Source organism: Temnothorax longispinosus, chromosome 10 (assembly GCF_030848805.1).
Source record: "Temnothorax longispinosus isolate EJ_2023e chromosome 10, Tlon_JGU_v1, whole genome shotgun sequence".
NCBI classification, from domain to species: Eukaryota; Metazoa; Arthropoda; class Insecta; order Hymenoptera; family Formicidae; genus Temnothorax; species Temnothorax longispinosus.
Genome location: NC_092367.1, coordinates 1,519,470 through 1,537,052, shown reverse-complemented (window position 1 = coordinate 1,537,052; position 17,583 = coordinate 1,519,470). Strand labels below are relative to the sequence as shown.

At 29.7% G+C, this 17,583-nt stretch overlaps 2 protein-coding genes and 2 pseudogenes across 2 annotated transcripts in view; 3 read left to right on the top strand and 1 right to left on the bottom strand.

Moving 5' to 3' along the window:
- Nucleotides 1–45: 45 nt before the first annotated feature.
- LOC139821233 (5S ribosomal RNA) lies at nucleotides 46–166 on the bottom strand (annotated as a pseudogene).
- On the top strand, nucleotides 100–2,959 carry Rsph9 (Radial spoke head protein 9). Its single transcript, XM_071790962.1, has 4 exons — nucleotides 100–880; nucleotides 1,194–1,359; nucleotides 1,572–1,860; nucleotides 2,059–2,959. The coding sequence occupies exons 1-4, from the start codon at nucleotides 654–656 to the stop codon at nucleotides 2,217–2,219; spliced, it is 843 nt and encodes a 280-aa protein (XP_071647063.1). The 5' UTR covers nucleotides 100–653; the 3' UTR covers nucleotides 2,220–2,959.
- Nucleotides 2,960–3,470: 511 nt separating this feature from the next.
- On the top strand, nucleotides 3,471–14,982 carry LOC139820590 (aminopeptidase N-like; annotated as a pseudogene).
- Nucleotides 14,983–16,640: 1,658 nt separating this feature from the next.
- LOC139820585 (uncharacterized) overlaps nucleotides 16,641–17,583 on the top strand; it is a 95,933-nt gene continuing 94,990 nt past the window's right edge. The window contains exon 1 of the mRNA XM_071790959.1: nucleotides 16,641–16,799. The gene's annotated coding sequence lies outside the window, so the exon portion shown is untranslated. The remainder of the gene's footprint in view (nucleotides 16,800–17,583) is intronic.

Genomic DNA, 17,583 nt, shown 5'->3' with positions numbered 1-17,583 from the left:
TTTATTTCTAAATTTAAAAAAGAAAAGAAAAAGAAAAAAAAGAAATGCCAACAGTACGCGGTGTTCCCAAACGGTCACCCATTTAAGTACTGACCGCGCTCAACGTTGCTTGACTTAAGTGATCGGACGAGAACTTGTACGTTAAAAACGTGATTTGACCGTTGGCGATAATGTCTTTCTTACAACGGGATGACACGCTTCTTCATCAATTTTTATATTATATTTGTTATATTTTTTAATATGTATAGGTGTATGTAAATCTGCGGATATCCAACAGTCAGATTTTTAAGAATAATTAACGGATTCCTACTGTAGTTTCTTTTAATATTATAGCTATACATTGAATTTATTGTATGTTTTCAGATTCTCAGGATCGAATATTTCATTAAAATTTTATAATTATTTATCAAGTGTAATAACGTCTGTTTTCTTTTAGAACCTAATGCAGAAACGTCGATTTGAGCGTTTCCGAGTAGGAAAATCTAGAAAGAATAAAGAAATTAACTCTCATCGTCGATGCATGACTTTTTAGAACACCATTTAAATGACGTTTAATACGTAACATTTGAAAAGAGACAATCTCGAGCGTCAAGGATTGTCAAAAATGTCGAGGTCTTCATAAGCTATTATACGAGCTATTATAAGTAAGCAAAATGGATTGCTTAAAGTTACTGGAAACTCTTGATATATTCGGCTGCGTCGGTATTTGCATAAGTACCGAAAGCTCGCAGCTGCTGCAGAATTCGCTGCTCATTTTGCAGACGGAAAATCACTTTCGAAAATGTTACTATTGGGGCAGGATCAATGGGATACAAAACGACTATCACGTCGCGTACGGTTACGAAAAGGATTGTATGAACGGTCAGGTATATTATTACAGGTAAGGAATTTCTTGAATTTTTCGCGAATTGAAGCCCTTTTGAAAAAAGATACTGTTGAGATATAAAGACAAGTTTATGATACATAAAACTTGTCCGTACAATTGTTTTAAATACATTAATAAGAAAAAATATTTGTTAATTAACTTGGTTAAAAATTGTTAATATCACAAAACCAATCTCAGATTTTAGAAGAAAAAAATTAATTACTTTTATAAAAGGAAGAAAGAATTTCTATACGTTTGTTTTAATGCTAGTTTTAGGCAAATAAAAATAAATCGAAATAACGTTTATTTCTGACGTTTCTTTTTACAGCACAGATGGTATGAATTGGCTACTGCTGCCAAAAGCGACGAAATGCGGACGATTTCTGAGCCCCTTGGCGATTAATAAGTTCGAAGGTGATCCATCCATCGTCACGAACGTTTACGACGTCAATCCACCGTTTCCGCCAAATGAAGATCCCAAGACTTATTACGAGGTAATTGCAAACAATGACTTTTTCTTTAAATTTGCTCTGAGACAAATTGACTCAAGAAATTTAAGAAATTTGTTGCGACGATTCGGCTTCTTTGAATATTAATGTATCTTAAGAGTATTTTATGTCATTTTTTACATCTTCAGAGGTCTAGTTTTTTAGAATTCTAGTTTAATCTAATCTTAATGAAAAGATATATAAAAATGACGTTTTAGGATCCTATGCCGAAGGAACTGAAGGAAGAGGATCGTCTCGCGGCCACCGTGGAATCGATTACCGAGGATGCTGCGATCATTCCGCGAGGGGCCTGGTTCAAGTGCCCGAACGGCGATGTGATTGAGAATTCGAGTTTCGGCGGCCTGCGCGAGGTGGACGCCGCGAATCTGAAATCTTATTTGCACGCCCGTCCCCCGAAGCAGAAGTGGAACGTGAATTTGTCGTCCCGGTCCGATTACAATTACGCGCTGGACTTTTTGGACAGCACAGACATGGACGTTCCTCAGGGTATAAACAGCGACGAAGCGCAAACTTTAATGTCGAAGACAGGAATAAAAAAAATGCGTGAAATAACGCTAAACGCGATATTTGACATTGTTCTAAGCGATAAAGTTTGAAGTTGAACGGCATTGATTTGACTTTTCTTTTATGTTCCCGGTCAATAATCTATTATATATAATTTAACATCTATATTTCTGTTTTCAGAATGTTGGAATCTGCAGTTTCTTTTGGGCGGTCGTCTGGCCGTTGTGCACAGCTTGTATTGGCACGGGATGACTTTCTTCCACAAGTTGAACTCTCCTCATCATGGATTTTTATACGTTGGACACGGAAAGAAGAATCTAGATCTTCCGTTCATGATCTGATGCGAGATACACAAACGATTGTGCGAGATTACATAAATTGTTACGGGGAAACGGCATAATATAATAAATGATGATGCTACATAATTCAAATTCCAAACGTAAATGTATAATATAGAAACGACGTCATTTCGGTCATTTAGTTTATTTTAATGCAATATGTGGTCCGTAAAGCGAAGCAACGCGATGAGTTGCAAGAGCGAAACCATCCCGGTTGAACGATCGGTTAATCGATACGCGCGTCGATGTAATTCGTAACGCTATTGTCCTTAATGTCCGTTTCCCGTCACAAGAATCCGTTGTTCGCTCGCATTCCTGCGTGTATTTATTTGTGTCTGCTTTCGGCGACGTCCTCGACTTCGCGACAATGTTAAATTTCGTGCTTCCTGCTGAACGCGTGTGTGTCCTCGCGTCGATTTGTCGGTCGGGATTCCGCGAAGAGGAAATTCGGCGTGGCTTATAGTTGAAACGGCTTGAATCGCGAGGAAACGATCGAGTTTTGAGAGTTGCATATTTCTAATTCTCGTTTTAATGTAAAACTGATGACAATTTACATTACTTTATTTTAATAGTTAATAAAGTATTATACAATAAAAATATCGTATTTTGCATTTATGTGAAGACATGCATAAAGGAGATTAATATAAATGGATTTGTATAAACAATTATTAATATCAAAATTGTATATAAAGATTAACTTTATAATTTTATTTATAAAAAGTTCGGTTAAAAAGAAATTTTAAAAAGAGATGTACAAATGTGTCATATATAATTTATTGTATATAAAATAATGTAAACAGATGCAGTTTTAATATTATTTAATTTTTTTATATAATTTTTTAAATATTATAATGTACGATATAACTTGTTAAATATTCCCCGTAATCTATTTTAGTTTACCCTGGTGGAAAAATGTCTCAGAAGTTTTCATATTATTAATCAAAATTTTTATAAAAATTTTTAAACTTTCTCAGAATGCTCAGAATTTTTCAGATTTTTATACGAAATTTTCATCTAATTATTTCTGAGAGTATCTGTATTTTTTATAAGTCTCAATTCTTACAAAATTTCTGAGAAAATATAATAAGAAATTTCTTTCAACAGGGAAGGAGACGCGTGATCAGCTGTCGCGTGTGAAACAATAGGTATCGAGTCCTTCTTGAAAGTACTTGAGAAGGGCTCGATAATAATAAGTCAAAGCTTATTCAAAAGTAAAATATAAACATGACTGTAGACACGTTATGGCAAACCACACGCGAGATCAACATAGTAAGTTCAACAAAGAAAATTGTTCTCACATTTATAATGTTTATTACCAACACCGTCGTCAGTTTAAAGTGATCTCTCGAAACGAAAAGGTCGCAATTCTATAGACAGACTTCTGGCAATTCGTAACTGGTAAGCATTAATCACAGTTAATTTCAAATTTACCAGTGTCATTATAAATTCTAAGTATCAAATCATTTTAAACTCTTTCCAGGATTATATATACATAAATTAATCTCATATAACCGTACTTATAATTCGAGAAATATGAAAATACACAGATATGCATTGAATCATTAACAATACATAAGTATTTTGAAATAATGGTCTCAAAAATAAATTATTATATTTATCGTGTTATCTGAACTTGCTTCAATCTTACGTGTTAACATTATTTATATTGAGCTTGACTTAAATTTTACAGTTTTTCCATAAATAAACCATTTAATATTTTCTTCACTACTTTTCACTTATTCCATTCAAAAATGCCAAATTTATTATTTCAGTAATTATATGTAAAATTTATTTACTTGCTAGTTGCTATGATGGACAACGGATTTCGAAATTAGAAAGTTTAATCTCGTATCACAATTAGTAACACAAAAGTCTATTAATGTTATCTTATATGTAATTCGAGCAAACGACAAATATCCGTGCAAAATAATAAAGAACAATAATATTTTATAATTAACATGGTATTTTGCGAGATGCCACACATTAAATGCAACTAATTGTTTTCTTGTGCAAAATTTTTATGATTTAGAAGACTGCAAATCTTTGATGATTAATCAAACGGTAGCAACGTAGTTAACATAATTTAAAAAAAGTCAACTATTATACTTAAAATAAAAAAATGTGTGATAAAGAAATTTTTAATTTATCTGAAGTATATTAAATATTTGTAATAATAATGTATTGGATTTAAACGAAAGGAAGATCCCCGTCAGATGGGGAAACAAAAAATTTAATCTCAATTTTAGTTTGTTACTCAATCACAAAAAGTCTTTATTGTATCGCGAGATTTTTAAAATAAGAGAAGCATTAATGTTTGAATTAAACTGACATGAGAGACAAAGAAAAGTAACATATATAGAATAAAATATAAACTGAAATATTTGTCATCAAATACGCTTAGCCAAAACAAAAATTACAATTAGTAGCATCAAAGCGTACAAATTTCAAAAACGCCCCGAAAGCATAAAATTAATTGTACAATATAACGGAATATACATACAAAATCGTTATAACGTTTTCCTCTATTTACAAATATTTACTTTAAATTTCATGTTTCTTTTTCTTCTAACTTAGGCACATTTCTACAAACACCACTGAACCTATTTAGAAAATTATAATGGAAATATTTACATTACTATTTAATGTAATGTTCATTATGGCTTCTGTTTGCGCCGAATTTAATGATCCCTTGTCGAATTATACAATACCGAAGCATTATAGAATTTGGTTGGATATAGACGTTGAAAAGAATATCTTCTATGGAAAATCTAATGTCAACATCACCATTTATCAACAAACGAGTGCGATATATTTGCACTCGATATATTTGAAAATTAAAAATACAACAATTGAAAATATTGATATGGGTGAAAGGACCAAGCATATCGCAGATACATGTTTTTCCATTGAAAAAAGAGAAGTTACGTGTATTAATTTTAACTATGATCTATCACCTGGTAATTATACTTTAAACATGGAATTTATGGGCAGCATATCTAATATGAGTGACTTCAAAGCTGGTTTCTTCAAGACTCCGTTTATAAACGAAAAAGGAGATAGAGAGTGAGTAGATTTAAAACTAACAAGAACATATACATGAATATATTCATTAAAAAAAAATTAATAATTAAATTGTTTATATCTAAATGTTGACTATTTTAACCTATTATAAAAAATTTCATAAATATGCTATTAGATATAAAGAATGTGTAAAAAAACACTCTGAAATATTTTAGAGAATTATAAAGAACGTCCTAATAACTTCAGTTAAAGATAAAGAATACGTAATTGAAATTATTTACACATAATGCAGAACATTACATCTGACATTTTTTATTTGTTTATTTCCTTGTCATCCTTCATTTTGTTATTACTGTATAGATTGTATTTTTTAATGTTTTTAATATAAATAAATAATATATTGTTTAGTATAATTTTTGTAATACTTTCTTTTACGCTATAATTACAAAATACATGAAAGCATGTAATGTATGTAACCAATTAAGAACAAAAGTACCTATCCGTCATCTTAATCCAAGCTTATCTTTATCCGTATCTTTAATTTAGAAGATAATATTTAAAAAATTTAAAATTTAAACCATAGAAATATCAAATGTTGAAAGAAGCGCTAATTGTTATATTTATATAAAATCTTTACATTTTAAAAGCAATTGTGAATTTTATGTTACGTATATGTTGCATACTATAAAGATATCTTTATGTATTATAGTATATTATACTGTGATGTATAGAATAGTGTAAAGATATAAAATAATAATAAGAAATAGACATCAAAATATTAAGGAAGAAATTATTTCTTAATTGTAACACGTAATCATTCACATTCCGTTAGTCCTATGCCATATTTTAATACTAACACAGATTAATAATTTATTATTATTTGAGATATTGTTAAAACTCGTAGATGGTTTGTCGCATCACATAACTGGGCTACTGGAATACGACGAACATTTCCATGTTGGGACGAGCCAGGAATAAAAGCTATATTTAAAATTATCGTACAGCACCACAGAAAGTACACGGTTTTATCGAATACGCATTATAGAAAGAGAGTCCGTGTTAATAATGACATTGTAGAAACACACTTTGAAGAAACTCCTGCAATGCCCGCTTATCTTATAGCTGTAGTGTTGTGCAATTTGCCTGAAACAATTGTCATTGAAAATGTAAACTTGAGAGGCAAACAGCAAATTGAACATAATTTAATGTTTACAAGTCGCGTTATAACAAACGTTACGAATCAATTGAATATTTATCCAATGCAACAACATTTCGCCGTTCCAGGCTTGATAGATGATGGCATGGCAAAGTGGGGACTTATACTTTACAGGTAACATATATATGATTAGATATTTTTTAACTGCAATCAAACATTAATGCATAACGGATTAAGAGATAGATTTACTTTTGCTTTTTTAACGAAATAATTCAGAAATTTGTTTATTTTCATTGTTTAAATTGGTTTCATTACATGATTGTACATACATAATATAATTTTAGTAATATATGTGCATAACTGAGATGTAAAGTCTGTTCCTAAAAAAAAGCAAATTTATTTTATAACTAAAATAAGAAATTTACTAAAATAAAATCAGTACAAAATATACATTTGTTTCATTGAGTTGACCAATTACAATATAAAGGAGTTATGACTATTAAACACTTCCTTCTTTTGTATTTACTTTTGTGTAAGGTTTAGAGAAAGTGTTAATTTTAAGACTCACTTAAATGTCGATTTGTTAAGTTAAAGGTGTCAATGCGATATTCATCGATGACAGCATGCCACAACAGATAAGTGGTTGATTGTTTAAAAAAATATGTGGCAATGAAAGATTTTTAATAGTTATTACAGAACATTTTTAACAGTTAAAATTATTTTTGTTTTCTAATTAGTTAATTAATTTGAACAGTTTCATGTACAATTTTTCTTATAGCAATTACAGATATATGATAAGTTGTAAATACATTTTTTTTAATGTATTTAATATTTTTTGCAAATGTTTTGCTAGGAATTGTGGTAAGCTGAAACGTAATCATACTATTAGAGGTGTAAACTATAGCAAAAGTTATATATAAAATTTTAAATATATTTTTTATAAAGTTACATACTGAGATTAATATTAATAATTATTTTTTTAATAAATTGAGTAAACAGTATTAAATAAAAATATATTACAACTTGTTCTCATATCTATTAAAATAAAATGATATTTGCTTATCTTTATTTATTCTGAATTACATTAAGTCTGAGTAATATTTGAATGCAAGTAATTGTGATATATCAAATAATATTAAGGAAATAATAAATAAGACAACAAGGTAAAGAATAGTTTAAACCAATGCGATATATATAAATTTCGACTTTCAGAGACGAAGATATTATTTATAATGAAGAGAGAGATAATATTGCTCGCAAAATGAAAATAACGTGTTTAATCGGACGCAAAATAACACGACAATGGTTGAGTTTTACAACAAGTCCATCGTGGTGGTCCTACTTCTGGTTAAATGAGGGTATTGCTACGGTTCTTTTTGCATCAAAAGTCATTGATAAGGTTAATTGCTTATACATCTCTTATAATGTTTTACTTAAAAATGGAGTGCACTTTTTCAAAATGTTATATACTAGTGGAGATTTTAAAAATCCTATTTCAAGTATTTTCAGTGCTATCTACAAAATTGTAAAATACTTACTTTAAAAGTATTTATGCATATTTTTAATGAAATGTCAAAATAACTGCAGTAACAGCGTGCAAGTGGTGCTGTTGCATATTGCTATAGTTAAAGCATTCGCTCAAATTAAATTAAAATATTCCATGATTACTCTTATCATCACGCAAGCTTTTGTTTCTAGATTATTCCAAATTCTCGCATGTCGGATTTGTTTGTTGTCCAAATTCTGCAAGAATCCCTCTATTTGGACGGCCAAGGAATTATGAAACCTCTTACATCGTGGGAACAAAAAGGCAACATAATCTCTGATATTAATTCAATTTTTTCTTTCTCTTATTATATCAAAGGTAATATAAAGAAGTACAAGATGTAAAAAATAAAATTTACAAAATTACAAATATTTTATCACTGTTAATATATTTAGTTAACTATATCTAATTATTTTATAATGTTATTTGTCATAGCACCTGCTATATTGCGCATGTTGCAACATATAGTTACAGATCAAGTGTTTCAGATCGGTATCGATATATATTTAAAAAAACAGTGAGTATATATTTTTGTTCTTTTTGCTCTGTCTACATATATTGTTTATATTTAAAAAAACAGTGAGTATATATTTTTGTTCTTTTTGCTCTGTCTACATATATTGTTTTCAAGTTTTTCCCGTACTTATATTAATATATATATTTTTTTTCTTTGAATGTGATTTACTTATCTCTTTCTCTATTTTCTTTCTACATGTCCACAACCCTGAACTAATTTTTTTTTTTTTATGATTAGTTATTCCTATTATAATACTTCCTATTTTTACTTAATAATAGTTTTAAGAATTTTTTGCTTTTAGTTTTTTTTCTTATTTTTTACATTTTTCACTAACTTACATTTCATTATTTCCTCTTAATTTTTTTATTATGTTTGCTATTATTTATATTTATCTATTCTTTTTTCGTTCATTTTTTTTAAGTTTAACTTATTTCAAAAATATTCTGATAATTTTCTTTTTGTTACTTTTAATATCTAATTGTGATTTCAATATATTAATGCAATATATTATTAACTCACGTATTTCTTTACTCTTTTCATCTCTAAGTGAGTGCATATTTTTCTTAGAATTTATTTTTAAACAAGTTATATTAGATTGTATAATATGAATTATTTCTATCTATTTCATCTATAACTTTTTATCATTTTGTAAGTTAAAATTATGTATATAAACTGACATCAGCTGCTAACATACAGAAATAAATTAAGCAATAAATTTTACTTTTTAATGTAATATGTGTTGTAATAAATTTATCAATATATGTGATTAAATTTTGCGAATTTTCTGTTAGATCAGCTACGCCGGATGATTTCTGGGCTGCCATGCAAATTGCTTATAATAAATCGTCAACAGTCATATCACCAAAAATTAACATAAAAGAGATAATATATCCTTGGATAAGCCAAAATTATTATCCTATACTAAATGTAACATGTAATTATAAGAATGAAAGTAATTCTATCATAAAGATGAAAAATGCATCAGAGACGTAGTGGATACCTTTGACATATACTACGCAATCGTTCTTCAATTTTAAAACTTTACCTGACGTAGTTACTTTTGAAGATAAGCTCCCTAGACCTATACTTTTTAAACATGAATGGATAATATATAATTTGCAACAAACTGGTAAGTATTGAGCGATTATTTTCTTTATATATCTTCACATTTATTTCGCATAATAAAAATCTAGCAAAACAATAAAGAAGAGAATTTAACTCTAATCAAATATATCAATGTCAAGGTTATTAAATTAATTTTTTTATACAGTTTTACTATAAATTTAATTTTTTATTTATATAAGCATTCTTTTTAAATTATTTAAATAGGATGCTTATATATGTATAAGCATCAAAATTACATTAATTTAGAAAGACCGAAATCCATAATCTGAAACGTCTTGACAATAATCTGACCAAAATCAATGATTGTATCGTCATGGCAATGATAGGCATTCAGATCAATTAAAATTCTTAATTGTTCAGTAATTTCTGGCGAAATAAATGTCTCTTATTCGGTTTAATTTTTTATGTTATACGGTTAATTTTAGATTATATTGTTTTATTGCCAAATTTAAATTATTGCAAATGCACACATTTATACATTTTACGAAATTATTTTATTGGAGCACTTATATTCGGTAAATGTCTTTTCAAATACATTATAATAAAATTGTTAAGCATTAATTTAATAAATTTTCAAAACTATTTCTTCAAAAAAGGTAAAGAAAGGCGCTAAGTGCATATTGATCAAAGTATATATATGTCAACCGATTATATATACTGTCTACAAAATATTGAATGTTATAAAACGTGATATAAATTGTTGAAAATGCATCAGTAAGTTCAATAATACACTACAGCTACATAATTTCAATGAAAACCATTGTAGAAGTATTTAGCTGTAATTGTAAAGCCAAATACCTTAAATATATATATGATATTGAAATAGATGATTTAGAAGTACCTATATTTCCACAAGAAATTCTTAAGTGTGTGATAGATTTATTTTAATAGAATAAAAGGCCGAATTAAAAACAATGTATAAAATAAAAAAATATTATTGAAACAAGTAGTTACTTAATGCAAGAACTTGCTATATCTAGTAGAAAAATAAGCTAACTTGCTCAATTTGCTATAGCATATATAGCATCGATAATATTATTTTATCAACGTATTAAATAAGTTTATATGCCATTCTTTCCTATTCAATTTAAACCCAGTTTATGAAAAATATATTATTGTATTATATAAATTTAAATTTGAAATGCATGTAATGTAAATGCGTTATTACTCCAAAAGCAAATATTAATGAAATTATATCATGTTCATAGTAAAGATATTAATTAAATTTAAATTAGATTAAATGAATATTTTTATTATATAAAAATATTTTAAACTCTATTTTAAGCGCCAAGTTTTTTGTGTTAAGTATTTTTTTATTTTAAAAACATATTTTAATTTTTTTTCCTTTTACTCAAATGTTTCTTAAAATTTTAGGTTTTATATTTATATATTACAAAGCAAATATATTATATTTTATTGGATATAATATTTTAATGTCAGCATATAGTAATAAAACAATTATGTGTATAAATTTTATTTCAGTTGCCGCATTTGATGATTACTTTCTTAGAAAGAATAACAGATTTAAACAACAAGCTTATAATATATTTTTCACGTAAATATATTTGCTCAAAATTATGATACACTTTTATTGTGATGTCTATTTTCATATAATAAAACATCTTAAAATATTTTTAAAGTATCTAATTTCATTATTTTTAAATTTAGAGCGTATGAACAGTCAACTTTTTATAAGTAATGTATACATTGTAAGTGTACATTCAACTGATATGTATATACACTTTATTGAACTTATGCACGTGGCACCTTTCTCAGTTCCTTCTATCTTTTTTTGGATAAGATTTAATGGTCAATGACATTAATTTATATTACAACAGGATATTATCGTGTCAACTACGATACTAAGAATTGGCTAAAAATTGCAAGTTACCTCAATTCTAAAAATTATAAAAAAATTCATGTTCTTAATCGTGCTCAAATCATCGACGATGCGTTTTATTTTACCATGACGAGCCAGCTCAATGCCTCTATATTTTGGGAACTTACAAAATATCTACGACAAGAAACAGAATATGTAGCATGGTATCCTATGATCAAAGTTCTTGAACGCATATCTTACATCTTCCATTTTCCAGATGAAAGTGAATATTTCAAGGTAAAAGATGTTGCTCAGAAAAGTTGTTACATCCCAAACATTACATGCTTGTAATGAAATAACAATTGTGACGTAAGATTTAATGAAATATCCTATATAGTGGAACAAAATGTTAGCAGCATGCGCGCAGATTGTCAGCAAATGATAGCCAGACCGCATATCACCTTATGGAAAAGTAATCTCGATTAAATTGTTTAAAAGCTGGATATGTTATAGTTTATGATCGCCTGATAAAAAATCCCAACGAGCACAACCTTCAAAAATAAACAGATACAAATCTTTTTCTGTAACTGTTCGAAAACCGATGTATTAGATTTACATATGCTGGAGATATATTGACTAGTTCGATATTACACATGTGGAAATTATGTTATGTATGCGCGCGCGCATGTGTGTGTGTGTTTCAAAATAGCATGGGATAATTATTATGAGTGATACAAATTTGTACAAAATGGGTACTAAATAATCCGATAGGTCCAGTTTGATTTTACTGATTTGGTTCTGCTAGCATAATATAGAGGTGTTCGGTCTTTTCTCGTGCTCATGATTGCATGTGGGTAACGCGACAACGTCCGCAGTAACACGCTATTTGCTTCTGCCGAGAACTTTTATTTTTTCAGTTCGCGAATTAATATATAAATAAAAAATTATATGTTTGACTAAAAATAGTATACGGGATCAGATTCATGCCACTTCCACGCAGTTGTTCTTGAGTAACGCCAAGTGTATGAAATTTCGACTTTTAAACGGTCATCATTTTGGATGGAGGTGTCGTAGCGACTTGTTCGGGTTTTGTTTCTCTATAAAGGACCTTTAAATGAGCTCTTATTTGAACCCGAGAGCCGTTTAAAATTTTCAATCCTCATCCTGTCGTCACGCACCTGAAGGCGGGAGATAGTAGCTTTTTTTGAAATATTGGAACAAATGTTTCACTGTTTTACTTTCTGATATTTTTATTTCTACAAAAGTTATTTGCAGATTTTCACACTATTGATAAACTTTGTATAATGATAAAAAAAGAACTGAGAAATTTTCTAATCAAATTGCATCTATTTTTTTGAAAAAGTATTCTTAAGTATACGTGTATATTCGCACGCTCCATCGCTTTTTTGTACATAAATCCATAAAAAGTTTTAATACACAAATAAACAATTTTTATAACTTTACAATATTTAGACGATCATACTCGAACAATTGGAACCGTTTCTTCAAACAATAGGATACAACGAGAATCGGAACGACAGTTATTCTATAAAATGTTTAAGACAAGAAGCTGTAAAATGGGCATGCGTTCTCAATGATTCTAGCTGCAAGACTATGGCCTTAAATAAACTGCAACAACACTTAACAAATCCTGTGTAATTTAAACGTTCTTTTTTAACCATACATTCGTATTACTTAATACAATGCCTGATACAGTAATTTAAAAATATTTAAAATATATACATGTAAGATTCTAAACTAACTTTCATATCTTATCTTTTCAGACGTCATAAACTCTTGCCGGGGTGGAAGAAATGGACATATTGTAATGGTTTATTGATAGCTAATGAAACTGTTTTAATGAGTGTATATTATATATATGCAAAAGAAATTCGATCTAAAAGAGATACAAAAATAAGTTTAGAGTTTCTGACTTGTTCTAAACATTTTTACATGAATTCCATCACCATGTTTGAAGATATAAGAGAAGAAACTATCAACAATATTAACTTCTTTCATTACAATGTTGCGAAACATGCAAAAGATAATTCAGTACTTGATTATATATTAGAAAATTGGGAGAAAGTAAAACCAAAGTAAATTATTTTCTTCCGTATAAATATATCTGCTTGTTATTACGATAGTATATTATACATATACATACAAATTAAAAATCGGTTATTTTGTTTTTACAGGGAAATTAAAATGACTACAGCATTAATTGATATTATAAACCACGTGTATTCTAAGGAACAACTTGATAAGGTAATATCAACAAACGTTATTGTTGCTCATATGTTATCTTTCCATTTCATCAACCTTATAAGACTTTTGTGTATTCTTAGCATAATCAATTTAATTGTAGTGAAAGAATAGTTTTATAAAAAATAACTATAAAACTATAATAACAAGTATAGTATACGTAAGACTAATATTATTTAAAGATAATATATATTAAAATAATCTGTTTTAGATAATGGAATTTGTGAAAAATCTAAAGCTTGAACCGCTGTTTATAGATTATTCTATTCTCGAGTCCATTAACTCAATATTATTTAGCAAGGTAAAGATATTTATCATAAATTTGAAAGTATTATCACATTTACATAAAAACGTAGCATCATCAGTATTTATTATTGAACTTGTGCAACTCTGTATGTCGCATATACACTCTTGATTACACACGACATAAACGTGTACATATGTGTATGACATACATATAATGTTCAACACAATATTCTTGCATTTTCCTTGCAACATAGTTTTTATATCAAATTTAATTAATTTACAAAATCACGGGTGCAACTACGTGGGCGTATATGCATACGTACGTATGTATAGTTACGTAATACACATTCAGAAATTTTCTTAGTTTTATCAAACGTGGAAGAATATTGTAAATATTGTCTATTATAATTATTTATTTGTTAACAACATACGGAATAAATTATAAATGTATTATTTGGTAACATATTAATAATATGGAAATTATATTATAGATTAAGGAATGTATTAGAAACAACGTAATTAACCTAATTTCGGATATTCACAACAAGATTGATGTACGTTTGTCTCAAATCGAGAATCAGAAAAACACTTTTCTTTCCGTGTTTGGAATCAGTTCAGCCAGCCAAAAAATGGAAGACTGCAATGCTTGATATCATACTGTATTCAACAACATTTAGGGTACATTCCGTTTCATGCTTGATGCGCATAATGCATCATTTATTCTTATTTAATATTCTGTGAACAACAAGAATAAATGAAGCGTTATGCACATTATGCGTGAAACGGAATGCATCCTTAGTAATAAAGTAAAACAACAGCATCATAGATTTCTGAAAAAATTGTATTCAAACATTTTTATGTATTTCTTATATTACTCTAGTATTTATTTAGATTTATATATTGTTTATCCATTGTCCATTATACTTATGAGTTTTATAGTTATTTCTGTGACTACGTAGAATATCTTAAATATTATTATAAGAGTCTCTTTTTCTCTCACTAGTTATTTTAATATATCATGTACATACATATATGTTTATATATATGTGCATGTGTATATAAATATAACATATTATTTTAATAACTTCTACAAATACATATAATATATTGGTGATAATTATTAATATTAATAATAACACAAATATTAGTACCTATGTTACTTATATTTATAATATAATGTGTTGATATTATTATATATTTTAGTAATTAATAATATATGATTATTAATATATAATTAATGTAATAAATGTTTAATTATATTATTAATAGCTTTGTCTTAATGTTGATGAGATATTAACAATATATGTTAACATGTTATATTATTTAATGTATTAAATTTAAAATACTAAATATCTATTTTAATATTTTAAACTTTATAATAATATTTATGATATTATTTAAATTAAATTGCATTGTTTTATGTTAGGAATTTAATTTTTTATATTAAGTTTACTCTCTTTCTCTTTATTGATATGTAATTTATATAGTTAATAAATTTTTGGCATTTTTGATGTTCGACAATATAAAGTGTTTATTTCTGATTTACACAATAAAGACTTTATTCTTATACTATACTGCCTCTTTCTTATTGTAATGGCTTTTTTATTGTCTGATTCATCTCTGATATAGAGATAATTAAAATTTTATAAATCTAACAAAGAACTATACGCAAGAGTAGCCTTCTCCGTTTTTGATGCGTTTTTAATATATTTTGCTTTAAATCAAAATAAAGGATATATATTTTTTTATATGTTCCCAATCATACATGTATCGAAAATTTTGAAGCCACTGATTGAAACATCGTGCAATGTTGATATAGATCGCAACTCGGCCCTTCGTGTAAAGATATATGACGTCTCGTGCTGCGCGTGTACTTGTTGCGAGACACGATAACGTGTTTCTTGATATGTCTGGTGCAATCGACATATCTATTTAGATGTAATTTATGTATATGCTTAAATTTACAAACGTTCATATTATATCCATATTCTAAATGTGTGTATAAATTATTTCATAACATTGAGAATAAATTAAACATTGTTAAATATAAATAAAAATGTTAAAATAAAAGAACAATATTAATTATTTGATTTTAATGCCATTGCAATTGGTTTCAAATACTTAGAGCTTTTTTTGAAATAATTTTAATTTTATTATATTTGTATGTACATTTCCCGCAGATCGATCAAGCGTATGATTTATAATTTGAATACACGCATGCGTTACATGTTTAGCAAATTTTAAATACGTAGCACGTGGTAGTATTTAATAAACATATAATGACGACTGTATTTAAATACGGTTAAACAGTTTTTGGCAATACATTTAAATGTATATACATATAATAATGTAGTGAGGCAGTGATCGCGATCATTTTTTCTTTGCCGCGCTTTTCACTGCTTGTAGTTCTTTTGTCGTAAGCGAGAATAAGTAGGTATCGGGAGTATTTCAGGAAAAATATCGGACAATTATCGAGTTGCACATAAATACAATCAGCGGTAAATGACCTTAGACACAATTTACCGAAATTCCAATTTCGTGTCCACCGCATCTAACGAAACACACGCCCTTAATCGAGGATCCTCGTGAGCGTTATTCGGATAAACCCGCGTTTCGAGGTTTCGCGCGCTTTCGCGAGTCCGTCGCCGTCGTTCGCCGCGACGCCGCCAGATGGCGTCACCAGGGCGACGCGAGCGCGGCGGCCGGCGCACCTAACCTGCCGGCTGCCGGGGGGAGACGCACATTGCACAAGCGCAGTCGAGCGGCCAAGACGAACGCAGTGACCCGGCGTCTCGGCGAGTGAAGTGTCCGTTGATTTGCGGAGTGATCCCCGACGGTTTGCGGCCCGTGCCTTCCTTTGCGGATCCGACGAGGACGCCACGCCGCGTACGGTGAGTGCTAGCGTGTAATCGTGTCTCGGGCGAGCGAGCGCCTCGCGCTCGCGGACCCGCCTGTCGCCGCCCCGGGATTTCCGTTACTCCGGCCGCAAAAACCCCGTAAAGTCCCGCGTACGCGCGTCCGACCGGCCGGAGAGAGAAGCCGGCTTCGCGAGACGCGATCTCGTCTGTCGCCGGCGATCACGTGGAAGTCTCGGGAGAATTTCGATCGAATACGGGCGTCGAGTCCGTCTGGAGTCTGGAGTATCGGTCCATCCGGGATGCTCCGCCATCCGGGGAAAAGTACGTCTTTTTTTTTCCCCGGTTAGAAATTTTTCTTCTCCCCCTTCCCCCTTTTTCCGCGGCCGGCGACAGGCGATGGATTTTGCTGTTCGTGCGCGAACGACATGTCGTCCTGGAGTCGAAGTAAGAACTCTCAAACTGTGTATTTCTCGAAACTTTACGCAGAACAGGAGTCATTGTGACGAAATATTGAAATTTTTACCGGGGGCACGAACCTATTTCCGTTGATTGTTGAAATGCATCCGTTTCACGGTATTGCTACGACGGTAAATTAATCGGAGCAAATCGGGATAAATTGTTGGGATATATCTTGGGTTTTTTTTTTCGTCGATTGCACCGTCAAATTTTATAACAGGAAAATGCCGGTTTTGCCCGCGCACGTTTTTGCAGACACCGCGGCCGTTAAGATATTTATTATCGTCTCTTGTTTGTGGACATTCCGCCTTTTTGTGTTTACGCATTTATGCGAGCTTGTCGTCGCGCTCGATTCAAGGTT